General features: G+C 35.8%; 2 protein-coding genes and 3 non-coding genes across 8 annotated transcripts; 3 read left to right on the top strand and 2 right to left on the bottom strand.

Annotated features, from left to right (window-relative positions):
- The first annotated feature begins 8,621 nt into the window (after positions 1-8,621).
- On the top strand, positions 8,622-14,989 carry LOC100263785 (eukaryotic translation initiation factor 2 subunit beta). Its single transcript, XM_002265811.3, has 10 exons — positions 8,622-9,075; positions 9,576-9,634; positions 9,716-9,824; positions 9,965-10,020; positions 10,117-10,171; positions 10,359-10,450; positions 10,822-10,967; positions 12,210-12,352; positions 13,189-13,274; positions 14,586-14,989. The coding sequence occupies exons 2-10, from the start codon at positions 9,590-9,592 to the stop codon at positions 14,661-14,663; spliced, it is 810 nt and encodes a 269-aa protein (XP_002265847.1). The 5' UTR covers positions 8,622-9,075; positions 9,576-9,589; the 3' UTR covers positions 14,664-14,989.
- Positions 14,171-14,254, top strand: LOC132253988 (small nucleolar RNA SNORD34). The gene has a single exon (XR_009465938.1). It is a non-coding gene; the product is annotated as a small nucleolar RNA SNORD34 (small nucleolar RNA).
- A 467-nt stretch (positions 14,990-15,456) lies between the features above and the next one.
- On the bottom strand, positions 15,457-15,529 carry TRNAE-CUC (transfer RNA glutamic acid (anticodon CUC)). The gene has a single exon. It is a non-coding gene; the product is annotated as a tRNA-Glu (tRNA).
- Positions 15,530-20,451: 4,922 nt separating this feature from the next.
- LOC100248527 (protein NETWORKED 4A) lies at positions 20,452-26,845 on the top strand. Of its 4 annotated transcripts, none has more exons than XM_010652506.3 (5): positions 20,452-20,736; positions 21,720-21,850; positions 22,379-22,484; positions 23,993-24,104; positions 24,867-26,845. In XM_010652506.3, exons 3-5 carry the CDS (start codon positions 22,470-22,472, stop codon positions 26,591-26,593), a joined length of 1,854 nt encoding a protein of 617 aa, XP_010650808.1. In that variant the 5' UTR covers positions 20,452-20,736; positions 21,720-21,850; positions 22,379-22,469; the 3' UTR covers positions 26,594-26,845. The 4 variants fall into 4 exon arrangements, with proteins under 4 accessions (XP_010650808.1, XP_010650809.1, XP_002276254.1 ...); XM_010652507.3 differs by having other exon boundaries at positions 20,530-20,736; positions 22,390-22,484; XM_002276218.4 differs by having other exon boundaries at positions 20,530-20,736; positions 22,384-22,484.
- A 672-nt stretch (positions 26,846-27,517) lies between these two features.
- TRNAR-CCU (transfer RNA arginine (anticodon CCU)) lies at positions 27,518-27,590 on the bottom strand. The gene has a single exon. It is a non-coding gene; the product is annotated as a tRNA-Arg (tRNA).
- Between the last annotated feature and the right edge of the window lie 381 nt (positions 27,591-27,971).

The following is a 27,971-nucleotide window of genomic DNA, read 5'->3' as shown; positions in this document are numbered from 1 at the left end:
AACAAATTCAAAGCAAAAATGCAACCCCTATTTCTAGATGCTCCAAAGTGAATAGAATAAGGGTTTTCATTAGTTTTTCAAGCTAAATCAATGAAACAGAGGGAGAATCAGAGACAAAGGTGCTTAAACGACCCAAAAACATCCAGCAAAATAGCATCCAAAATGATAAAATTACATAGCTCACAATGAACATACCTGGAGTGTCTCTTCGAACTCGATTTAATGGTCCTTAAGCTCCCTTTCATTTCCGAGAACCAATCTAGAAATCTCTGCTCTTCAACTTCAACTTTCTCCTCTCAGCTATCTTTTTCCTCAAGCTTCCTTCTCTTTTCCTGTAACCAGCCTGCAACTCCCAGAAAAAAAAGTTGCTCCCCAAAGCCACCCTACACTCCTCTCTAACCACTCAAAAAAATATCATTTTTTTTTCTGGCTTGCCCCCCCAACCCTAAAAAAATATCTTACCCCCTCTGTAACCAGCTATCTTAAAGGAATATCTCTCCTTCAACAGAATATCCTCCTCTCTCTCTCTAATCAGTAACAAAATCACCTCCTCTCTAACAACCTCACTCTACTCAGAATATTCCATAACAAGTGTCATTTCTCCATTGCATCTTCAAACCATTAGCATGATTCTTCCATAACCTCTCTTGGGGTAGCATGTAGCTCTAAAAGATCTATCCACCTGGCAAAAATAACCTACAGAAAAGAGCCCCAAAATGGGGGTCTACAAATATGCCCCTCTTCGGTAAAGCTCACGAATGTAAGGAATATGAACACTAGAGTGAAAAGAAAGTGTGAATAATGAGTGGAATGATGTGAGCTCTACCGAAGAACCAAGAAGACCCCCAAAGGGACACGAGCAAGACACAAGCTCGCTCAAGCCAACAGAAGAACCAAAAAGGGCTTTAACCCTAAAAGTAAAGTGGATCTCTCAAAGCGCTCCTGAAGTCGCACTAAGGATTTAGACTCCCTCTAAGGCGTCTCCAAAAGTGACTCGAAAAACCATATCAAATATGAGTAACGATTGAACCACTTTGGAGTACAAGAACGAATGCGTCCAAAAGAGACTGCCCTATGTGAACTACATGAGAATGCTAAGTGTAAAGTGCCCAACAACATGACTTAAATATGTGTCGCGAACTCAAAGGACTATGTCACGTGTAGTGGAAAGGGAAATCTGGAAGAGCAATGATGAATAGGCAATAAGCACAAGGTAACGAGGTGAGGAAAATGAGGACAAGTGCAAACCCATGAAGGTAAGATGTGCAATGTCAGTGAATACGAATGCCAGGAGCTATGACTCTGAATGATACGACTGAGGAGAAATGACTCTGAACGTTAAAAACAAGGAAAGATGGTGACTTTAAGTGCCTGAATGACTATGTACAACGACTATGAATGCCAAAACTGAGAAAGATGGTGACTCAAAATGCATGAATGGGTATGAAAAACAGTTCTCAAATGCCAAACGGAAAATGTGGCTCTGAATGTCGAACTAAAATGAACAATAGCTCTAAACACCAAACTGAAAATGCGATGGCTCTAGACGTCGAAATGAAAATGCGACTATGAATGCCAAACTGAAAATGCGGCTTTGAACACCGAACTAAGGACAAATGACAACTATGAACGCCAAACTAAAAATGTGGCTCTGAATGCTGAGATGAAGATGCGATGGATCTAGATGTTGAACGAAAGAAAGACATGATTACTCTGAGTGTCAAACTGAAAACATGGCTCTGAACACCAAATAGAAGACACGACTCTGAACATCAAATTGAAGATGCGACTCTAAACTCTAAACCAAAGATGTGGCTCTGCACGCCAAACTGAAGATGTGGCTCTAAACGCCAAACTGAAGATATGGCTCTGAACGCCAAACTGAAAGAAGATGCGATGGATCTGGATATTAAGCTAAAGACAAACAACGACTCTGAACGCCAAACTGAAGATGCGACTCTAAATGTTGAACTGAAGACATGGCTCTAAACACCAAATGGAAAAAATGGCTTTAAACGCCAAGCGAAAAATGTGATGGCTCTAGATGTCGAAATGAAAATGCGGCTCTGAACACCGAACTGAAGGTATGACTCTAAACATCGAACTAAAATGAACAACGACTCTGAACGCCAAATGAAAAATCAATGAAACAGAGGAAGAATCAGCAGCAAAGGTGCTTAAATGACCCAAAAACATCCAACAGAATAGCATCCAAAATGATAAAATTACATAGCTCATAGTGAACATACCTGAAGTGTCTCTTCGAACTCAATTTAATGGTCATTGAGCTCTCTTTCCTTTCCAAGAACCAGTCTAGAAATCTCTGTTCTTTAGCTTCAACTCTCTTCTGTCAGCTATCTTTTTCCTCAAGCTTCATTCTTTTTTCCTGTAACCAGCTTGCAACTCCCAAAAAAAAAACTTGCTCCCCAAAGCCACCCTATACTCTTCTCTAACCACCCAGAAAAATATCATCCTTCTTTTTTTTCTCTGGCTTACCCCCCTAAGCCTAAAAAAATATCTTGCCCTTCCTTTTCTTTTTCCCCAAGCCACCCTCATTACCCCTTCTGTAACCAGCTCGCCTAAAGGAATATCTCTCCTTAAATAGAATACCCTCATCCCTCTCTCCAAGAAGACCCCCAAAGGGACACGAGCAAGACACAAGCTCGTTCAGGCCAACAGAAGAACCAAAAAGGGCTTTAACCCTAAAAGTAAAGTGGATCTCTCAAAGCACTCCTGAAGTCGCACTAAGGATTTAGACTCTCTCTAAGACGTCTCCAAAAGTGACTCAAAAAATCATATCAAATATGAGTAAAGGTCGAACCACTTTGGAGTACAAAAACGAATGCATCCAAAGGAGACTGCCCTATGTGAACTACATGAGAATGCTAAATGTAAAGTGTCCAACAACATGACTTAAATATGTGTTGCGAACTCAAAGGACTATGTCACGTGCAGTGGAAAGGGAAATCTGGAAAAACAATGATGAATAGGCAATAAGCACAGGGTAACGAGGTGAGGAAAATGAGGACAAGTGCAAACCCATGAAGGTAAGATGTGCAATGCCAGTGAATACGGATGCCAGGAGTTATGACTCTGAATGATACGATTGAGGAGAAATGACTCTGAACGTCAAAAACAAGGAAAGATGGTGACTTTAAGTGCCTGAATGAATATGTACAACGGCTCTGAATGCCAAAACTAAGAAAGATGGTGACTCAAAATGCATGAATGGGTATGAAAAACGACTCTATAAATGCCAAACGGAAAATGTGGCTATAAACATCGAGCTGAAGGTGTGGCTCTAAACGCTAAACTAAAAATGCGATGGCTCTAGACGTCAAAATGAAAATGCGACTATGAATGCCAAACTGAAAATGCGGCTTTGAACACCGAACTAAGGCCAAATGATAGCTATGAACGCCAAACTAAAATTGTGGCTCTGAACACTGAAATGAAGATGCGATGGATCTAGATGTTGAACGAAAGAAAGACATGATGACTCTAAGTGTCGAACTAAAAACATGGCTCTGAACACCAAATAGAAAACACGACTCTGAACATAAAATTGAAGATGCGGCTCTAAACTCCAAACTAAAAATGTGGCTCTACACGCTAAACTGAAGATGTGGCTCTAAATGCCAAACCAAAAGAAGATGCGATGGATCTGGATATTAAGCTAAAGACAAACGACGACTCTGAACGCCAAACTGAAGATGCGGCTCTGAATGTTGAACTAAAGACATGGCTCTAAACGCCAAATGGAAAAAACGGCTTTGAACGCCAAGCGAAAAATGTGATGGCTCTGGATGTTGAAATGAAAATGCGGCTCTGAACACCGAATTGAAGGTATGACTCTGAACGTCGAACTAAAATGAACAACGACTTTGAACGCCAAATGAAAAATCAATGAAATAGAGGGAGAATCAGCGGCAAAGGTGCTTAAACGACCTAAAAACATCCAATAAAATAGCATCCAAAATGATAAAATTACATAGCTCACAATGAACATACCTGGAGTGTCTCTTCGAACTCGATTTAATGGTCATTAAGCTCCCTTTCCTTTCCAAGAACCAGTCTAGAAATCTCTGCTCTTCAGCTTCAACTCTCTCCTGTCAGCTATCTTTTTCCTCAAGCTTCATTCTTTTTTCCTGTAACCAGCCTGCAACTCCTAAAAAAAAAAAAAAACTTGCTCCCCAAAGCCACCCACTCCTCTCTAACCACCCAGAAAAATATCCTCCTTCCTTTTTTTCTCTGGCTTACCCCCCTAAGCCTAAAAAAATATCTTGCCCCTCCTTTTCTTTTTCCCCAAGCTACCCTCATTACCCCATCTGTAACCAGCTCGCCTAAAGGAATATCTCTCCTTAAATAGAATACCCTCATCCTTCTCTCTAACCAGCAACAAAATCACTTCCTCTCTAACAGCCTCACTCCCTTCAGGATATTCCATAATAGGTGTCATTTCCCCATTGCATCCTTAAACCACTAGCATGATTCTCCCACAACCTTTCTTGGGATAGCACATGGCTCTAAAATAGACCTCCACTTGGCAAAAATAACCTATAGAAAAAAGCCCCAAAATGGGGTCTACAATAATTTTACCTTATTTTCGTAAAATTCAAAAGCAAGAAATCAATAATAATATAAGAAACAACTGAAAAGTCTTCACACAACAAACATAACTATAAGACAAAAATCCTCAATCACTTATTAAAAAAAAATATCTTCATTATAATCATATAATAATATATGACACAAAATTACAACTTAAATAACCATATCGAAATATGGACCCTCTCTCTAAAGCTGTCTATCTTATTTCTATCTATAAAAGTGGCTAGTTATAATCCATCCATAATTTTTAGGAACAAAAAGGAAAATTTTCAAGCATTTTACAAGTGCTCTATTTTTACTCCATGATTATTGACTTGCAGCCGTTGTTATGTTTCTTTCAACTTTTTGAGATTTAGAGTTTTCTACCACACTGCTCTCCTTGTCCATGTGGTCACCACTTGAGCATGTGCACCAGTTTCTATTCGGTATACTTTGGAGATGCAACAACCCAACAACCATCTTTCTACTATTCAAATGTGCATGTTTTTTATACTTGAATTTCTCATTCGAGTACTTCGTTGTCTTTGTAACGCCCAGGCATTTCTTTTAAGGGTAATTTAGGAAATTGTTATTAATAATTTAATTAGTTAATTAATTAATTTAATAAAGTGGAAGAGGGGTAAAAGTGTAATTTTACTAATAAATACCCTAGGTATAAATTAGAAATTTTATTCTTTCCTTTCTTTTCTGAATAGAGTTCCTGTTCGCAGAATTCCAGAGAACGTAAAGTTGGAGTCAGATTTCAGGGTTGAAGAACAGATCTCTATAGGTAAGATTCTAACCCCTAGTTTAATATTTTAGATTTATTGATTAATTTCAAACACATTAGATATATTTTTTTGGAAAACCCCAAATCTAGATTAGGGTTAGATTATTTTTTTTTTAATTCGTTTTAATATCAAATAGTGAAAATCTAAGATTTTGATTTTAGTATTGGAATTTGGGAGATCTTAAGTTTTATTAGAAAAAAAAAAAATTTCCTTGGAAGGTTTTGATTTTAGGTTAGGGTTAATTTTATATAAAAATAAATAAATAAATATATTGTTATTTGTGGTTGAAGAGATTAGAAAATGTTAAAAAAAAAAAAAGAAAGAAAAAAAAAAAAGAAAGGGAGAACGCGTGTGCACAGACGTGTACTGTGCTGGAAGGAGCCTTTATATATATATATATATATATATATATATATATAAAGCATGATGATGGCAATGAAAGGAAAAAAAAAAAAAACTAAACTTGCTTTTTTTTTTGTTTGGTTTGGTGTACCCGAGACATGAGCCTTTATATATATATATATATATATAATTTCTCATCCACCAGTGGGGTGAATGGTTTTTTCTCACCAATTTCCAGTGGGGAAAAAGGGGCTTGGCTTATATCTTGATGGAAATGAAAAAAAAAAAAAAAAGTTGTTTTTTTGGTTTTGTTTGGTATACCCGAGACATTGAGTGGCTTTTGAATTGATTAATTAAAATAATAATATTTAGTTTTAGATTTATAAATAAGATAATAGTAATAATGGTATTTTTGTAATAAATAGAATAAGAGATTTAGCAATATATATATATAGAATTTTATAACGAAATAAAGTTATAATTTAATTCAATTAGTAAGGTGTTATTAGAAACAAATTGGGAATTTATTAGTTTTTTTAAATAAGGAATAGATTAGTTAAATCATAAATAAATAGTAATAATTGTTTCTCTTATGTTATATTAGGTGAAGAGTAGATTATATTTTTTCAGAATTATTCTTCTCCCAAGCTTTCAAGGACTTCTTTTGAGGTAAGGGAAGTTAATGTAATATTTATAAAATTAAATTATTTTATATGTTATTTTGAATTGTGGAAAAGAAAATGATATTTTGTTATCATGCATGGATCAAACTGTTTTGCACTAAATATTATGTTGGAATATTTTGTTTTATTTATGACACAAAATATGAAGATATTATGTTGTGTAAATTTGAATACTTGAACAAAAACATCATTCTGGTTTATTTGGCCCTTGTCAACGGGATATAATAGTTGACTATTCGGCCCTGTTAACGGGATATAATAGTTGACATTTACATTTCATGGTGGGAATGTAATTGATTTGGACCCCAGCCTCTAGGGGTTTCGGTTAGAGGTTACTAGTACTAGTAGTGTTTGGTTCCGTCCACCAGGAACAATTTGAGGCTAGCCACCCATTTGAAAAGTCCCACCTAACTGGGCATTTGACATTTGATAACCAGAGTAATGAAAAATTGAATGGATTTGATTGAGTCTGATGTGAAAGTGTTTGAATTTGATATGAAATTGGTTGGTTGAATTTTGAATATATTGGTATTTTTGAAACTCTGATATTTGATGAGAAAAAAAAAATTGATATCTCCTATTTGAAATGAAAATATTTGATCCATGAATTGCATTAATATTCCTTATTGGGCTGTGAGCTCATTCCCAGTTGTTGAAAATTTTTCAGGTACTCTTAGTTCGGGTGAGGAGTGATGGCTAGGCTGAGGAATGGTCATCATTAGGATTTGACTTAGGATTTTATGTTGGATTTTGTTTAACTATTAGTTATGTTATTTTGGATCTTTTGGTATTTGGAAGTTATTTGGAAATTGAACTTTGAGGATTTTAGATTTTGTTTCCGCTACTCTGAGCAGGTATTTGGTAATTGGTATCATCCAGTTACAATATGACTGTTTGGGTCAGATTATTCTTTAAGCCTTCGGGTTTGAGGTGTGAAATGACCGTCACGCCCTTGGAGTGGGTCTTGGGGCGTGACAGTCTTGCTTTCCTGATATTTTGGTTTTTATTGTATTTTTTGCTACGAAGAGGAACGATGAATTGCTCTGAGGCCTTGCTGAAAATACTATCCCCTTTTGTTGGTTAGTGACTCTGTAAATATTCTCTAGTGTTGACGCTTTTTTAATGTCGGCAAATCCCATCATGGTTTGTGTAGTAGTAAATGTTCTCACATCTAGATGGATAAATTTAGCATGTTGATCAATGATGCAGGACTGATCTAGGTTTGCATTGCTTCTCTTAAACTTGCTACCAACTTGGAAGCTTGTGGTTGGGTCATGGTTGTGCCATTTTTAGGGCTTTAAGAGATCATATGCTGTTTGATGAGGCATCTTATTGTTTGATTTGTATGTGCATGCATGCAGTGTGGCTCTGGGCGACCAGTTGCTCCAATCAAGGCTGGTGGGTCTGGAAGTTGAATATGCTATCTAGAGTCCAAACCAAGATTTAGTGAAAATATTTTTATTAAACTTAATAAAAGCTTCATATTATAATAAATTAAATGATCCCATTTCACACTTACCCAAGAATATGAGTTTCCAGATCAAATTTTGATTTATAATAATATTAATATGTCATTTTATAAATCATAAGTATATTAATTTTATATTTTAATACATATATATATAATTTCTTCTCATTCTGAAAATTCCATGTTCAAGACCAAAAAAGAAAAGAAATGTTTATATATTCTTTTATTTATTTATGATAATTGTTATTATTAATCACCAGATGTTTGGAGCTTTAAATTAAAGAGGTTTGTAACGCTTTCATAAGCTTTTTTTTTTTTTTTTTGTATAAAATTATTATAGAGTATCCGGTTGAACATGACTAAAATAAATTTAAAATTGGAAGAAAAAAAAAACCCTCACTAGTACTTTAAAGAAATGATTTATTTTTAATATTTTTATTCGTCGTTACTCTTTTTTTTTTTTTTTTTAAATGAAGTCCAGAACTTTAGAACAAAGATCAATCCACAAGGAAAAATGATAATTTTACCTATTTAAAAACCTCGAAGGAATGAATTTCTCTAATTTTTTTCAACAATAGTGAATCCGAAATGTAAATGCTTGCCAGCGAGATGCAGTCCCTGTCCTTGTTCCGCAAGAAACAAATAGGCGCGACGTGACGGCCAAGGAAATGGAAAGTCCAACTTGACTACTTTGGTCAAATAAATATAAATAATATAATTAAAAATTTTAATGACATTATTTTTAACCAACAATGAGATCATGAGAGGGACTATAAATGGGCTGCTTCAAGTTCATACCCATCACCTTACATCTCTCTCTGTAGATCTTCATCATGTACATTAGCTCTGTTTCAATTCCAGAAAGTAGGCCGGAAAAGAAATTGATGGCCTCCACGGACGCATCTGCTGTCTTCTCCTCTTCTGATCTGCCTTCGTGTGTTGTTTTTTCTAGTCTGTATAAACAGTCCAACAGACCAAGGCTCCAGATCCTGGTGGCCTAACTAAATAAACAGGCCAGGCCCAATTATAAAATAAACGGGCCGATGGGCCTAGGCCAGTTCATGGCGTAGTCAGTAGGGGAGCTATAAATGGCTATAGCGGTAGCTTGAAGAGTGGTTACTTATACAATCTGAAATTGAAACCCTAGTCGGAGCCGATAGCAGCGTCAGACAGATAAGCGCAAAGCCATACAATCTCAGATGTACGCCTTCGTTATCCTTCTTAATCTTGGTCTCCTTTTTCTTCTTTCTACTCTGCAAATAAGGGTTAGGGTTACGCCGGTGGACTTTTCAATAGTTGCCATGTTTTGATTTGATTTTATCTGTTCGTTGTTCTTGGTATTTGTGGTGTTTTGATGCTTTGTTTTTATTATGTAAATCGATGGTTTAGATCTTAAGTGAATTCTGCTGTCCTCGATGAGGTTTGATTGTATATTTCATATGCGTTACATGGATTTCTCAAATGTTTGCATTGTGGGATGAGTTGAGGGCTTACGATCCGTTTGGATTAGGGAGGAGGAGTTCATTTCCTTTTTTTTAATTGTATATTGTGGGGTTAGGGTTTTTATTAATTAAGAAAATGGGTATCTCGAATTAGGTTGTTTTGTTTGATTGTGATAATGTTATTTGCCAATCGATAGAGCTTTGGATGGGATGCTTCAGGAAAATTAGGTTTATTTGTTTAGTTTTACTTTCCCTACAGATTTTGGTTCAATCATGGCAGACGAAAATCAAAATGAAGTGAAGGATGAAGTGGCAGAAGTAAGTTTCAGTCTTTTAATATTTAACCTATAATTATACCTGCATGTACAATTCATTTTCAAACGGATTGTTGCTCTGTAGCTTGCCCCTTTCGATCCTACTAAGAAGAAGAAGAAGAAGAAGGTTGTAATTCAGGACCCTGCAGATGATTCTGTGGATAAGTTGGCTGAAAAAACCGAAAGCTTGTCAGGTATGTATGGTTAACTGTGATTGGCTGTTTGACAAAGTTATTTCTTAGTTTTTATGATTCGGTTTTTTTTTTTTCCAAGTATTTGTAAAATGCTAGCACACATTACTTTTTATTGGGGACTTACCTTTCTTCACCTGCAGTTTCTGAAGGGGTTGAAAATACCTTCTCTGGTATGAAAAAGAAGAAGAAGAAACCTGTATGTGGGATTGGCATTTTCAATTAACAATTTGAGTTTTGTTAATAGTGCATCTTCAGCAGCAATTGATATATAATTCTTGGAGTTATTTTGTAGGTAGAAACTGATATCTTAAATGACGATGGTGGGGATGGCAAGGAAGATTTGGATGGTAAGAAGTGTAATTTTTAGAGCCTCCAATAGAAAATGTATTACAGAAATAAAAACTAAAAAAATATGCTATGTTGGAAGGAGAGTAGCATTCTAAGGGCATATATATCTGAAACTGAAAGTAAAAATTTGCTATGTTAACATTCTTAAATTGAATTTTAAAGATACGGTTCTCTCTACCCTTTTAGATCATAATGGTGAGGATGAAGAAGGAGAAGGCATTGTCCTACAACCACGGTATCCTTGGGAAGGAAGTGACCGAGACTACAAATATGAGGAGGTATGTGTTTGATTTTAACTTGATTAGGATTTTTTTTTTCCAGATAGTGTGAATAAAGGTTTTTTGAGTTGGGTGTCCTTAATATTATGATCATAATTAGTAGTTTAACATCTTCTGGCACTTAGCATGCTGGATGGTTAAGGTTTGTAAGTTTACAGCTAGTTGAGTTTGATTGGACTGTAGGGGGTTTTAATGTTTGAAGCACTTTTTGTTAATTGGCTTGGAGGCAATTTTAATCCTTGATTTGATATTATTTATTCTATGATAATATGCCTTTCTTCATTTATTTATTTTTACCAAATTATTATTCATGTTGTATTAGTACCATGATGCAGTCCTTGTAGGATATTGACCCTTTTTGTACTGTGCAGCTTCTTGGTAGGGTGTTTAACATTCTTCGGGAGAATAATCCAGAGCTTGCTGGAGATAGGAGGAGAACAGTTATGAGGCCCCCACAAGTCCTTCGTGAAGGCACAAAGAAAACTGTTTTTGTGAACTTCATGGATCTGTGCAAGACGTATGCTCATGTTATTTTGCTTCATCTATTTTATATATATATTTAATTAGCAAGATTTCTGTTGCTCTAGCAAGACTGTATTTGCACTGGATAATTTCATTCTTTCCATTAAGAATACACCCATTAAAATTTCATTCAGCTCCTTTGAATATTAACTTGTGTCTATTCTGATGTTCTGTGGATGTCTTTGGATGCATATATGTTTTTGCTTGTTGTTTATGTTGGTGGGGGAGGGGGGAATCATATCTTGTGGAGGAGCTTTATGTGGTTTGGTTTATCATTTTACTGCCCTAGGTTGCATCAGGTTGATTTGAGCTCATTTTAGTATGCAAATATTTTATTGTGTTCCCACTTTGCATGCAGTGGACTTCCCTTTGGTTCGAATAACAGCTGCTCGTTTGTAGGGATACTCTATATGTCAGGAATGCATTGGTATTTTACCGATGGTGTGTTCTCACATGTGCATTTGTAATGTGTGTGTGTGTAAAGGGGGCTTCCTATAGAAAAGGACTTTAATTAATAAACTCTATTGTGTAATATTATTACCAATTTGGATCATGTCTATAAGAAAACAAGTTCATGGTTTTTAGGAATTTAATATTTATTGGCTAATTTGTATTTCGGTGGTAATTTTGTATGTCCTCTAAACTAAGAATGTTTTTGCATTTTCGGTGGTTTTTAAATTTATGAACAAGGAATGTGCAGAATGGTGAATAATAATCACTAGTGAATATTGTTTTCTACTGCTTTGCAAGATATGTTTCCACAATTATTATTGATTAGCAGAAAGGTGGAGAGAGCATGGGAAGGAGTGTCGGTGTGGGGATAATAAGCTGTACCTATTGCATCCTTTTTCCTTTTCTTGATTTGGGGATTTGCTACATCTGATATTCCTCATACAATGTATGATTCCAATGTCTGTGTTTGGGCCTTGGCTTTCCTTTTGAGACATGAACTACTCCATGACTGCCTCTTATCAATATATTTTCATCGGGGAATTTTTTGCAAAAAGTTTTAGGGTCATAGTGGGAATTCTTGTTAATTCATGTATAATCTTTAGCAATTTGTTCCAATTCACTTGTTCTGAATTCTTGTTTTACCTTGTTCTGCAATCTAGTTCATTGATTGTGATGTTGTTTATATGTTTGGATCTAGATGTTGTTTGAAGTTGTTTTCCTAGGAAATTGTTCTGGCAAGCAAAATATCAAAATTTAACCTGCCTATCTTTTTCTTATTTTTCAGGATGCATAGGCAGCCAGATCATGTCATGGCCTTCTTGCTGGCTGAACTTGGGACAAGTGGATCGCTTGATGGACAGCAAAGATTAGTTGTGAAGGGAAGATTTGCACCAAAGAATTTTGAAGGGATCTTGCGAAGATATATCAGTAAGTATTTGATTATGATTTGATTTATTGTGTTAATGATCTATAAGAGATGGATATTCTCTAAGAGGAATACCAGTAATGCATGAATACACATTCAGAAATTCAGCTGTGTCCCCATAAAGTCAGCCATGGTGGAGACAGGATAAATGAGAGGGCTCTTGTATAGAGAAGAAAATGTTAATAAGTTCAATGCTTTCTGTGAAATGCTGTACTCTTGAGGTGCTTGCTTCAAGCCGTACCAAGTACCATCCTCAAATTTTGGATAAATTTGATAAACTTGAGATTGTTTGGAAGACCTCCAGGGTCATACTATTCTGATGCTTAGATGGCAATCCATGTTTTAGTCAGACTGGCTGAGTAGTACTCTCCAGTTTACCGCACAAATCTGATAGCACTTCTTTAGCTTTTAGTAGCAACGTGGAACTTAAAGATGGAACAGGTTTGTTCTACTTCTTGTCCTGCCACAACAATAAACATATAAACCTCTTCCCAGTCTTAGAGCATGTTTGGCACTGATTTTAGAAAACTTTTCTAACCTTTCTAACAATTGAATGATAAAAATTTTGAAGTGTTAGAAAGGTTAGAAGCGTTTCTTTGAATCATTGCCAAACGGGTTCTTATTTATGTGCATTTATAGATATACTGTTTTCTGCCAATCATTATGTGCTGGTTGACATGGAGTAGCTTGGTGAAGGTTTTTGAAGCGTTTTATGGTTGGTGTTCTATACCAAATATCTGCCTAAGATCCAAAATTTTTGCTGCCATGATGGACACATGGATGTTTCTTGTAGCCTATGACATTCTTAACTCTTTTGATGGCTATTTGGTGTGTCCAGATGAGTATGTAATATGCCTTGGGTGCAAAAGTCCGGACACAATTCTTTCAAAGGAGAATCGTCTCTTCTTTCTCAGATGCGAGCAGGTAATTTATGGTCCCTATACCCTCTGGTTGCACTGTTTCTTTCTCTCCATCTCCTAGGTTATTTATATTAAGGAATTTCTTTCTGTACTGGTATTTGCTTTATTCTTAGTAATATTAAATGAATGGTCTTCAAAGACAACAATATTCAATTATCTAAGGGTGGTTCTGAATTATAGAATGGATTCAATTTCTAACCATCCACTGGAATCTTGGATGGTTCTGTGATGTTAAATTTCTCTTGGATTGGTTACAATGAAGTGAAGTTTCTTTCAAGAACTTGTTGGCTTTCTAATCAAGGGAACACTCTTCTGTTGGTTGGGTTTAGTTCTAAACATTTTAAAATTTATTCATCTTTCCTGGGTTTTCACCTATGGCAACTCATCATGTGGCTCATAAAAGATGATTCTTTACCGTGCCCATGTTTTGCCTAGTCTGCATTTGCATTACCCATGAAAGAAAGCTTCCTAGAAGAAGCTAGTATTGAATTATGGTTGGCTTTTTTTATTAGAACTGCTTTGTATGATCAAATATTTTGTTGGGTCGGCCTGTGATGACTAAAAGAATTTGCCTACATCGTCTGATCCTTCTTATCATGAAGAGGAACGATGGAACGATGAATTGTCCTGAGGCCTTGTTGAAAATACTCCTTATGTTGGTTAGTGAATGCAAATATTCTCTAGCGTTGATGTTTTTTTATTCATCTTTTCTGAGTTTTCACCTATGGCAACTCATCATGTGGCTCATAAAAGATGATTCTTTGCTGTGGCCATGTTTTGCCTAGTCTGCATTTGCATTACTCACGAAAGAAAGAATCCTAGAAGAATCTATAGTATTGAATTATGGGAGGCTTTTTTTCTTAGGAGAACCACTTTGTATGACCGAATCTTTCTGTTGAGTGGGCCTGTGATGATTAAAAGAATTTGCCTACATTGTCTGATCTCCTTATCATGAAGAGGACGATGAATTGTTCTGAGGCCTTGTTGAAAATACTCCCCTTTTGTTGGTTAGTGAATGTGTAAATATTCTCTAGTGTTGATGCTTTTTTAACGTCAGAAAATCCCCATCATGGTTTGTGTAATAGTAAATGTTCTCACATCTAGATGGATAAATTTAGCATGTTGATCAATGATGCACGGCTGATCTAGGTTTGCATTGGTTCTCTTAAACTTGCTACCGTTTTATCATACACCAACTTGGAAGCTTGTGGTTGGGTCATGGTTGGGCCATTTTTAGGGCTTAAGAGATCATATGCTGTTTTCAATTTCTAAGATAAGGCATCTTATTGTTTGATTTGTATGTGCATGCATGCAGTGCGGCTCTGGGCGATCAGTTGCTCCAATCAAGGCTGGTTTTGTGGCTCGTGTTGGTCGGCGGAATACTGGAACATGATTTGGGCAGTTATCCTTTCACCATTTTTGGAGTTGATGAGAAGACTTTTGAGACCCCTTCATGTATGGTTTTATGTTTATCACACACCTCTATGGCTATGGCCGGTTGAAGCCGATTTTGACTGGAAGTTGAATATGCTATAAAATCCTTTTAGTCGTGGGGTATATGGATATGGATGATGTAGAAGGTGTGAATGTTTACTTTGAGCAGGCTTTATATTTGCTTCGTTATATGATCTGACACCCATTTTACATTGTGGAATTCATGGTGTGGGTGTGTGTGAGAATTATATATGTTAATAAGTGCATCGCCACAGTCGAAGCCAATTCTTTTTCCGCTGCCTCATCCTTGGATCTATTGGGTGTTGTTTGTGTTCCAATTAAATTGGAGGCAGCCCTTTGGACCATCTTCCATGATTTTTTCCAGTGCCCAAGCTTTCTTATTAATCGTATTTGAAGGGATTGATTCTCTATTAATTGGACTCGAAAGAATTAAAGTTACAACCTCCTCTTGTTCTTCCAGTGGAATTTGACACATGACCTTCCATACTACTCCCCTGGAAACATCTGTGGCATTGCTAGTATTGTTCTCTATGCATAAGGCACGGTTGATAAGTGGTTTATACTATGTTACAAATTTCATGATACCCTGCCAATTCACGCATTCTTTGAACCAAGCAAATGTGCAACTAAAAATGAATGTAAAAAGTAGTATAGAAGGAACATTTGTGGTGAAACATGTTTGGTTTATTCATGCATTCTTTCAATCAAACAAATGTCCAGGGAAAAATATGTTCCGTTGCCGGGACTTGAACCCGGGTCTCTCGGGTGAGAGCCGAGTATCCTAACCAACTAGACTACAACGGAAGTTGGAAGTTCGTTTCTTCAAGACGATTAATATAGTTTACTCGTTCTGACCTGTAAACTACCTACTTCATTATTTTACTATGGGAGCTGGTCAGATGAAGGACAACAGTGCTCACTTGTTCTTCTACTTATCTATTTATCTTTATCTTTCAATATTCAGCTGCAGCGTTAGCTAGAAAGCCCACGAGCATAACAAGAGCCGAGGAAAAAGGGACTTCGATCACTCTCCCAAACAAACAACTCAGATGGTGACACAATCATCCTGCTGCTCTACCATCTCATTAGTGTCACCTGTGAGTGAATATGCATATGCTGGCTTCAGATAGAGAGTAGTAAGCTACCTTTCCATTATGAGACATGTCAGATTGCAGTCACCCCCATGTGAGAATTGTATTAGGACCAGGTGGATCAGCACCAGAGCCATTCCAACTTCTTACACCTCCACTCCTTCAACTCTTTCTTTCTTGTTTATCTTTACTTAATTATTGAGTTTATAATTAGATTATCATTTAATTTTTTAACTGAATGACAGTTGCTATACATCCTACCTCAATTAACAAGCATTAATTCCTTTTCCCTCTAGTTTCATATTCAAACACCTATCCCTTTTCAATTAGACTCAGAACTACCACTTGGAGATAAAAACTTTTGGAACCAAAGGCCAGGCCATTCATGCAATAAGCTCAACATGATGTGCCCACTGGTGGATGGGGCCTTACACTTGAGAGACATGAATCACCTGGACGTGATTTGGTATAATGCTGCTTTCAAGAACTGGAACATGATTGCAGTCTTTGGTGAGCTGTGTCTACACTCCATTATAGGAGGTTATGGACTCTGGTGGCCCCCCATCATGGCTGTCTTTGTGGAAAGATGTTTAATATATGGAGGTTTTGCAGAAGGATGGGCTATTCCTTTTCTGGGTGTGTTCTCATTCTATTGTTTCTTAAAGGGCTTAATTATTGGTAGATGGCATGTTTGGAAGCAACTTTAATGCATAATCATGATTTTGAGTTTTGGGCATTTGCTAGCTGGCTTGAGCTTCATGTATCATCAAGTGTGGATTACTAGGCCCAAGCCCCTGATTTGCCTGATTTATTCTCCCCTTTGGTTCCCTTGTTAGTTTATAGGTTTAAGGGTGTGTTTGGTATATTGGAATAAACTTGAAAATGAATCATGGAAGAGGAAATTGAAATCATATCAAGAGTGATATTTTAAATTTTCATTTTTGTTCTCATTCTCATTCTAGAAAACAATTCAAACAATTAATGAATGGTAAATGGAATTGACATGCTATTCTTATTCTCTATTCTAATATTCTAAACATAACTTAAGGATATGTTTAATATGCGGAAATAATAACAAGAGTAGGAATATGAACAAAGGAAAATCATAATACTACGTCAAAAAAAATGAATCAATATCCTTACATGGCTGGTTTTAATTTTTATGATAATGATTTTTTTTTTTTCTAATACATAATCCAAATCTTGAACAACTACTTTGATACAATTTGTTGACATTTATGTAAACACAACTATAGTTATTATTGAGCCACATGAGTGAAAGATAGGGTGTTACGTTCATATAAATTTAATATATATGATTGCATCTTCCTAACAATTTAGGTAGTGTTTATTTTTTTATTTAATTTTAAATAGAACCTTAACGTTTAATAGTGTTAAATATTATATTGTTTGTTTTTGTAGTATTTCATTTCTATTAAGTATTAAAAAGTAAAGAAAAAACAATATGTTATTTTTTCTATTTAAAAAAAAACTATATATTTTGGTTTTTTCTATTTAATGAAAAATTTATAATAAATTATGAAAAAAAAAGTAAAAAAACAAATAACTTAAATTCTGAAAACAAATTATTTTCAGCAAAAAACCAAAAAAATAAACATCACCTTAAAGCTTTGGATCAACATAGTATCAAATCACTTTCATATGTTTCTTATTATGTTAATATGCGAATCCAAACAATGTTGCAGGAGAGACATGGTACGAGAAAATTATAACTCAAATAAATTAATAAATATATATTTTTCTCAACAACATTTAAAATAATCTAAACCAATATAATCATATTGAGAAGCTTCTAATAAATTCATATAAATTTAATATATACTATTGACCATACTCCTTAAAGATTGGCTAACATATTGAAAATGCGGCCAAACACAGCCCCTATATATCCACGTGGATGGTGAAGTTGGTTGTGTAATAATGTGAAATGGTAGTGATGCATTTTGCCTAATGGGATTTTTTTGTTTGGCTACATCCCACAAGGAAGGCGGTTGGGCTGCTTTAAATGCCACAATTACAGCAATAAATTAAGCTTAGCTTCTCATTTGTTTTTCTAATCTGATTTTTCTTTTCTTTTTTCTTTTTTCTTTTTGGCTTTTAGGACTAAATTTTATGCTTTCAAGACTCATTTATGAGTTTTATCCAAATATATAGCCATATATTCCTCATTTATTATTATTTATCTATAGAATATTTGATGTTATGATCACGACCAACAATAATTTTACTTGGATTTTTTCAGATATAAATAGATTGAAAGATGGAAAAGTTGTGTTTGCGACCGACTATTTGAAAGTAATATGACAATCAAACTCCAATCAACTGAAATACGAGATTTGACAAGGGGAAAATATTATATTTCTCATGCACTCTTTGTTGACTCCATTTTATGTTCCTAGATTGCCTATTCATACCTCCACGTCAGTTGCAACCCTATCTCCATATCAGCAGGAAGCCTTCCATGTCACATGAGAGACTGAAAATTAATAAGACAAAAAAATCTGAATTTAAAACCTATGAAAAATCACTCAACCTAACAACCAGTTGTAATTTCCCTAATTTGAAACTTTTCTTCTCTCTGATTTGGGAGCATTTCTCTGTCTCTCTTGGTTTCATCACCCACACGATCTCGAGACCCATCTAAAAATTCCTAAAAATTGTCTTATTTGAGAGAAAAAACCATTAATCCAAAACTCCAATCTGCATGTTTCTCTCTTATCCACATAAAAGTGCAATGAAATGGAACATTCCATTCTAAAAACGTTGTTAAAAGACGACTTCAAGAAGCACATCTGTGATTATGAATTTACCATAACAATGCGTACCGAAATGGGAAAGGTGGAATCCAAAATATTGGCTTCGTGAACAAGATATCTCTTCCTGTCACTGAGTTGCATTTTTCCGTAACCCCAAACCAAAATATGATGGTAAATAATTTTCATTTATTGTTCTTTAGTTCATTTCTTTGAAATGGAGCACATCAATGATTTTGGAGTCATTGGTGGACTTGAACTTTTGTGTTGGGTTGTGGGAACCATATTATTCCCAAATAACCATATGACCCATAAGTCATATTGAATCCAAATGGAACTTATAGCATATCTGGTAGTAAGTTGCATTATTATTTTGGGTATTGTATCTTAGGTACTACCTTAGGTATCACCTTAATCTACCTTAGGTACTACCTTAATCGACCTTAGGTACTACCTTAGTTAAAGTTGAGTACTACATATCCAAAGTCTCGGACCTTCCTTTATAACCCTTAGAGCATGTCATTATGTGATTATTTTGTATGTTCAATTGGTTCACCTTTGGTTTTTTGCGAACTGTATCTTAGGTATTACCTTAATAGCTTTTAGGTACCACCTTAATCTACTTTAGATACTACCTTAACCGACCTTAGGTACTACCTTAGTTAAAGTTGGATATTACCTATTCGAAGCCTCGGACCTTCCTTTATGACTCTTAGAGCATGTCATTATGTGATTATTTTGTGTGTTCAATTGATTCACCTTTGTTTTTTTGCAGACTGTACCTTATGTACTACTTTAATAGCCCTTAAGTATCACCTTAATTTACCTTAAGTACTACCTTAATGCACTTTAAGCACTACTTTAATGCATCTTAGGTACTACCTTATTGTATCTTAGATTCTACCTTAATGTACCTAAGGTACTACGTTAGTGTACCTAAGGCTTAATGCACCTTAGGTACTACCTTAATGCACCTTACGTACTATCTTTGTGAACCTTATGCATTACCTTAATGGAGCTTAGGGTAGTTCATTTGTGAACCTTGGGTACTAAGTTTATCGATCCTAGGTAGTTCCTTGTTGCTCAACCATAGCAAAATTTGTTTAGGAAAGCATGGATTAGGCTTCTTTAATAGGATTTAGGAATATGCAACTTTGACAAATTATTTTCTGTTTTTGTTTTAATTAAGTGTATATAATATTCATGTAATCCCTAAGATTAATAAAAAAAAAAATTATATCCAATTTTTTATTCTCTTCAACATATATTAGAGCATCTTATAAACCATGTGTGAACCTTACCCATTGTTGTTTGTGCAAAGAAAAAGAAGAATCGAGAGATAACCAAAAAATCCAATTTCATTGGTCTTTTGATTTATGAAGTTTAGTTCCCCTCTATTTGAGGTGGCTTGGTTTCTTCCCATACAATTAAAGTTGGTCAAATGTTTAAGAGATGTGAGTTTTCTTCTTTTACTATTATTTCCTTCAGGGTTGGTTTCATCCACTATGCCTAGCATATAGATTTTATTTATTTATTTATTTATTATTAACTTTGATGGAACTTGAGTGCTTTTTGTGACTTAGATCATACCCTCCTTGTTAGACACTTTATGTACCATATATCCTCTTAATTTTCCCATACATGTGGGATTGCTTGAAGTTGATAGTACTTAATAGATTGAAAGATCTTGTAAGAATTGGCAGCCTGCAATGGTTTTTGTTTTCAAAAATAAAAGCATACAAACTTAGGCGATAAACGAAGATTTTCCCCCAAAAATATGCTTTTTAAAAACAACCCGCTTTTACCTTGTCATTTATAAAACAAAGAAATATTAGGTATTTTGGGAAATAAGAGTATGGATCGAGGGCAAAACGGTCCTTTGAGTAGGTAAAGTTGCAAAGGGGTTGAGAAGGAGAGGTCCGAAGCTGATTCACGACTCACGAGAAAAGGGCCAAAGGGAGAAGAAGAGTGAGGGGTCACTCACTTTTGTTTGTTTCTTTTATCTATAAATAGGCAAGGAAGTCTTTGACTTCATTCTTCAGTACTCGGATTCAGACTTCATCTTTCCCACCTCCATTTCCTCTTCCTTTCTCTCCATCTCATCTCCACACACTCGCTGTTGTTGAAGCTCTTGCGGCAGCTCAAGGTACGCTCTTCGATTTTTCGATTTTCATATCCAATCTGATAATGTGATTGTTTTTCTGCTTCGGATTTTAGTCATGTGCGTCATTTTATCCTATTCGTTGGATATTTGTTCAAGTTTGGTGCGGAGGAGGATCGCGGAGTACAGATCATTGAATTTTTACTTCTTTTTTTTAAGGAATGTTTTAGTGGAAAATCGAATAGTTTTCCGTGATTCGCGATCGAGGCTTCTGAAATAACTTAAATTTAAAGCAGTTTTTGCAAGGAATGATCTTGTGGAGACTGTTGACTCTTTTTCCAATCGGTTTTACCATCATTTTTCCCTTTTCTTACTTCTTTTATGTCCTCCAATAATTGTTTTTTTTTTAGAAATGTTTTAGTAGGAAATCGAATAGTTTTTCACGATTCGCAACCGAGTTCTATGCAAATTGAACTTAAATTTAAAGCAATTTTTGCCAGGAATGATCTTGTTACTACTGTTGAGTCTTTTTTTTAACCGGTTTTACCATCATTTTTCTGGTTTCTTAGTTCTACATGTCCCCTCCATTGGGTTTTTTTTTTTTTTGGAATGTTTTAGTTGGAAATCGATTATTTTTCCGCGATTCGCAATCGCTGTCTGCAAATTGAACCTGGAGTCAAAAGCAATTCTTGTAAGGTATAATGGTGAAGAGACTCACAGATTCTTTTTCTATCCACTTTTACCATCAATTTTCTGGTTTCTCTACATGTGTCCAAGAATTTATATGACTTTTATTTTTATTTTTGGGTCGGTGTTTTGTGCTTGAAACGCGTGTATATAGCTGGAGCTCTCGCCTGGACAGTTGTCTTAATTTCAAGGTTCAGGCAGAAATTAATCCCCAGAGAAATGCCAAGTCCGCGCGCTTTCTGTGCGCGTGGGGTCACGCTCCATGTTGGTGGTTTTTTCTTGCCTATTTCTTTTCCCCCTTTTTTTTAACACCTTTCTGTTGTTGGTTGGGCGACCTGTAGTTATTGACTTAATTCTGACGCCAATCCAAAAGGATCCAGCCACTTTCTTCAACGGATATCAGCCCCTTGTCGATATAAACTGAGAAGCTTGGATTTACATTTTTCAATCTGCTATCAACAAAAGTATCAATGTAAGTTTTGCCTCTGGAACCGACTCGTTGTTCTAAGTTTTCCATTCTTTTTCATGATGGTTTTATTATCAATTTCAGTTTTTGTTTATAATGTTTATTTTTTTTCAATAACTTATAATAAGTTGATGATTCGATAATATTAAACTTCTTGTTCAGGCCTTTCTTTGATGATTTTTAATCACTCTTTTTTATTGTAGATTGACAGTTCTGAAAATAGTAGGATGCTAGATGGTACCATGCCAGGCTTTTCATATAGTTTGTGGGAATAGTAATTGTGAACTCACGTGCATTGTGCTTAAACTGAAATTAAAGTTCTGTAGTTCAGTTAAGTATGAAATAATCATTTAGGGTTAGGTTCTTCCTAGCACATCAAAGATGAAAAAGTTATGTTATACAAGCCCATTCTGAATTATGTGGCCATCATTTATGAACCTTCCATTTGAAATCATTTTCCAGTTTAAACTTATAATCTCAATATAGATGTTCTGATGTTGCATATTAGCCTCTGATTGAGTATTGTTATTGAAGCCTAGCTGCAGATACATTGCAAAATAAAGCTCTGAGAGTCTATTGGATCCAGCCCTCTAAATCAACTCTCAAACTTCACCAACTTAGCAGCATGGCTTCTTCCTTGGTAAGAAAAGGAACTAATTGGGATATATGGATGTGTATGCTCCTTCTGTCTCTTGTTTCCATTTCTTCTACAATTATTTATGCATCTCCCTCAAGTATTTTCCATAAATTTTTATAGTATACACTTTCTCACTTTAAATTGTTTACCTTGACTGTAATTAAGAAAGCAAAACAACATATATTTCATAAGTATTATTTTGGTTACTCATTCAATTTGGATGAACCTTTGATAATGCTTCTTTGGATTTGTGCTCTCATCCTAAAACTATTATTACATGGGAAAGTATGTATATTTAGAATTATAAATAAATAGAGCAAATAAATTTGTGGTCATCCAAGAATTCACTATCCCAACAAATGAAAATAATCCATGGGATTTGACAATTTGAATGTAGAGTATGAAATCCAATAAATCAACAAACAGGGATTTGTGTAACCTATTAGTTGAATAGAATGTGTGTTGCTATATCCTGGAAAGTTCACAATAGAGGACAAGTACATGAACAGTCATCATGTGGCAATAATGCAGCAAGAATACATTATGCTCCACCCATCCTTCACTTTATGCTTTGTTTTCTTTTCAACAAGGAAAGAGGGGAAGGAAAAGGGAAATTAACCACTTCTTTTGATGCACATGTAAGAACAATATTGATAAAAGCGCCTAATGGAAGGAAATGGTGCACCCCAAGTACACAGGGTATTCAAAGGGCTGCAAAAGGAAACAAAAACAGCATTGACGATCAACAAAACACTACCTGAAGCCCAGCCAGTCAATGAAGTCTAACAAGGATCAAGGATTATCATGTTGAGGCTGATGGGAGTCAAGGGACAATTGAAAGAGGGCATAATTGAGGGAGTGTTTTGAGTGGCTGATCCAAATGCTTCACACCATCAAAGGATCTATGATTACATTCCCACCATATGGTCCAAAACTAACACCAAACTTTCCTTCTCTTCCCAAAGAACTCTCATGCCAGCACAAAAGAGCCTTTCTCACTAAATTGAGGAGAATCCTAGAGATACCAAAAGATGAAAACAAAAGATGCCACAGTCCTCTTGCTTTCCCACAGTGAATGAGGATATGACTAGCAATCTTCTTCTCTCTTACAACCCTAATCCTTAAATCCTAAACCTTAGATGGTAACAATTTGCTGATTACTCTATGGCTGTGGTTATATTAAATTTTAGAACAGAGAATGCACCCCAACAGGGAGGCATTTATTCCAAGTGCCTGCGAGGCAAATCCCCCCTGGGTGATATGCACCCATCCGCACCACTTAAATACTGGTGAGATCATTGTTAGAGGTCTCACTACCACTGAACTACACCCTGGAAGGCTTCCCACTTAAATAATGGGCAGATCATTGTTAAAGGTCTCACTACTGCTGAACTACACCCTGGAAAGCTTCCCTTGCCCCTAATTTTTTTCACAATAAGAACATCTGAATGCATGTTGGCTATTTTGTAGGTCTGGTATGATATTGTGGTTTTTATTTGTTTTTATTTCAGGTTAAGTCACAAAAGAATCTGAAGAGGACAGAATCTAAGAAATCACATTCCTGGTGGTGGGATAGTCATATCAGTCCCAAAAACTCCAAGTGGCTCGCTGATAATCTTGAGGGTGAGCAACTAATACTGCTATTTGTTATTATTCTTGTTAGTTTTCTAATGCCTGACTGCAGAGCATGCTATACAAAGAGATCATAAGAAGGGCACATGCCACCCCTTATGCATCATATATTTTAGGAAATAGTAGAAGTGCAAATATATACAAATGAGCTTAATCCTTAATGTTAGTGATCCATCGTATTTAGGACTTAATCAGCTGGATATCCTTGATTAGGTGGTTTAAACCATCTTATGATGGATGTCCTGAATTGATAGTCCTGGTCCTCAAACTTTGTAGTGACCTAATTATAGTGTCTTGTGTGGATTGCAATCTGTGCTAAAATTAAATTTCAATCCATTCTCTTAGCCATTTCTCTTGAAGTACTGCAGGTTGTTCAATCTTTTTTTTTATTATATTTATTTTCCCTACTATTTCAGACATGCATTGTAATATCGACAGGGTAATGTAGACAGTTCTTTCTAGGAATACCGATAACCTTGTTGTGAGGTCCAATCTTTTATCAACTTTAAGTTTTGATGTTGATGTTCTAACGGAAGTAAGGTTTGTGTTAAGACTTTTAAGATCAAGTAGTGGATAATGGTAGATATTTTTGCCACTGCTCTTGCTCAACACATTAATCTGATAAACCTATAGATATTTGTTGTTAATCCTAATTGTCTCATTGTTGAGACAAAATAATGTTTTGCCAATTACCCTGTGTAAATTTTAAAACAGTTTTTGAATAGAAACTGATAAAAGGGTACTTGGCCTCAGAGATGGACCAGAGTGTGAAACGGATGTTGAAGCTGATTGAAGAGGATGGGGATTCATTTGCAAAAAAGGCTGAGATGTATTATCAGAAGAGACCTGAATTGATCTCTCACGTTGAGGACTTTTACCGCATTTACAGGTCGCTGGCTGAGCGTTATGACCATGTGACAGGAGAACTGAGGAAGAATATTCTATCAGATCTCCAATCTCAGGGCTCAGGCATTTCTGACCTTGGCTCTGAACCAGCCTCTACATGTCCTTCTCCTGATCAAAGGGAGAGGCGACGTAAATCTGGTCGTCGAGCTGCTGGTTTTGATTTCTTCCTCGGCTCAGGTGGGAGCAGCTCTGATCTGTACAACAAAGGAGATGAGTCATCTTCACTATCGGATTCCGAGTCGGGATCTGATGATTCCTCTGTCAACAATTACTTGGGCGTGCCAGGAAAGCAACAGATGCAACAGGAAGAGAATGCAGACAGGTCATTGAGGGGAACCGGAAATGGGAATTGTGAAGATCTACTTGGAAAAATTGCTGGATATGAAGAAGAGCTGAGGGCTGCTAAGGAAAAGATTCAGCTTTCAGAAGAAGAGATCGTTCGGTTGAAAACTGAGCTCCAGAAATATGGACCCTTGAACTTTACAAATAATTTCCAGGCTGAGCTTGTTGAATTACCACCTAGAGATATCAAGATGCAGGAATCCGAGCTGGAGTTTGCAAAAAAACAAGCATCAGAATTTGAAGAAGGGGCTGTTGGGTTGGAAGTGGATTGCTCAGACCCTGGTCTTAAGATTCAAAGCCTAGTGGAAGAGCTGAGAATCACAAAAGAAAGGCTTCAGGGTTCAGAGAAAGAAATTGCAACTTTGATAGATGAACTTGCAAGTAGAGGATCCTCTGAAAGTATCAGCCATATGCAGGAACAGCTTGAATTGACTCATAAAGACATTGCTATGTGGAAAGCCAAGCTCGATAGAGAGAAAAGGGAGGTCTCCAAGCTTCAGGAAAGGGTTGGGAGGTACAAAACTAGTTTATCAGATCGGGAACATGAGATCAGGGAATTAAAAGAAGTCATCTCTGATGCTGACCATAATTTTGAGCTCGAAAAATCACTACTAATGGCCAAAATTTCAAAACTCTTAGACGACCAGTCTCATTTGGAGGAGAAGCTAAAAGAATGGGAACTACGCTGCCAGTCTTTAGAGGAGGAGATCAAGCAAGTAGATGCCGAAAAAAGAGAAACCAAAGCTCGCCTTGAAGAACAGGAAAAGTTATGGAAGACCGAAATCGAGCAGTTAAAGGCAGACACTGCTGAGAGTGGTGATCGCATCAACGACCTGAATAAAAGCCTAGACGCACTAAACTTGAAACATGACACTTTAATGTCGGAAAGAGATGAGCTCAGTGCAAGAGTTCATGCACTTATCTCTGAACTAAGTTCCAGAGATGATCAGAAAATTCAAATGGATAAGTATTTGCACCAACTACGAATAGAACAAGCAGAGCTGGTCGCTGGAGCTGGAGATGCACGTAGACTGGTAGAGGAGCTGAGATCAAAAGCTAAGCAACTGGAGGAGGAGGTTGAGAGGCAAAAGGGTTTAGTCTCAGAAGCAGCAGAAGAGAAGAGGGAGGCGATTCGCCAGCTTTGTTTCTCCCTTGAACATTACAGGAATGACTACAATCGGCTTCGCCAAGCTTTTACAGTCCACAAGCGGCCTGCAGTTTTAACATCCTAATCTGGTATGTGAGCTTGGATAATGTATGTATTGTCTGGATGGTGAAGGTTAAGTTACCCTGAAGTTTCACATAGGCCTTACTTGGATTGCTTTGTGGTTGAAGAGCCCAAAAGTTGCTGGCAACTTTAGGTATTGATGGAGAAATGCTGGAAATAAATTATCTTCTGCCTCAGCTCAGTTAGTCGAGGCTTTCAATGTGCTTGACCCTCTGTGGGTGTGAGTTAAAATAAAGGAAGATGTGAATTTAAAGCCTTTATTGTGGTTCCTAAGGCTTGAAAGAAACAAAGACGATCTTAGAAATCAGAGTTCAAAAATTTTTAAAGTAAAGAAAGGAAGAGTAATGGCAGTTGGCAATCCTGGGAATGGTCAATTTAAATTGACTTTTGAAAGGTAAAAGAAAAGTCCTAAATCACACCTTGTGTTTGGTTACGGTAGAATTTGAGGTGGGGGGACGACGAGAAAGTGAGAAAAAAAAATAGAAAAAAAAAATAAAAATAAATAAATTTAAGTTAATAAATTATTTTTATATATTTATTTAAATTTCTTCTTCTAGGAAAAAATTAAATAATTTAAAATTATATAAAATTTTAATTACATTTTTTCTTTTCCTTTTTTATAATAAATCGAAAAAAAATCCTTAATATTTCATTCCTTTCTTTATATACTTTTTTAAAATTAAGTATAGCATAAATTCTTAAATATTTTCTATCTTTGAAAAAATGGTCTGTTAAGTTTTTTTTCTCTAAAAAAGTAATATTATTATTAGTTTTTTTCTCTAAGTTTTTATAATTTGAATTTACCTGCTAAAAGGTATAAAGTAACAAACTATCTTATAATGTACTAAAAAGTTGCTTTGGAACCCAAAAACCAAAAGTAATGAGCTAATCTCACGGCGAAGCAATATATGGAAAAAATAAAATAAAACGCGCCAGATAGGGGTCGAACCTATGACCTTCTGCTTAGGAAACAGACGCTCTATCCACTGAGCTACAGGCGCTTGTTGTTAAGATGGGTACTTCTACATTTATAATTAAAAAAGAAACGAAGCAATTTCTTAAAATTAGAGAATGGTTACAGTGAAAAGATTGAATTTACCAGTAGCGTCCCAACTCCCAACAAGAGTACTTAATCCCTTGATTAAATAGGTGAAATAAGAATTAGCCTTTCGAGGTTCATGCATCTCATATTCAAAAGTCCATTTGTGGCACAGATCTCTTTTTCCCTTCAAAACCATGAAACACAAGCTCTTCTTAATTCTCAATTGGCATTAAATCGACCAAATATCATAAATTTTCTTTTTCCCAGTTCAGTCGTTGCTTAAAACAAGCATAAAGGTTAACCTTCCTCTGCATCCGTGCCAGATTTACGAGCTCAACCT

This window comes from Vitis vinifera, chromosome 6 (assembly GCF_030704535.1).
Source record: "Vitis vinifera cultivar Pinot Noir 40024 chromosome 6, ASM3070453v1".
NCBI lineage: Eukaryota > Viridiplantae > Streptophyta > Magnoliopsida > Vitales > Vitaceae > Vitis > Vitis vinifera.
This window is presented reverse-complemented; position numbering and strand designations above follow the sequence as displayed.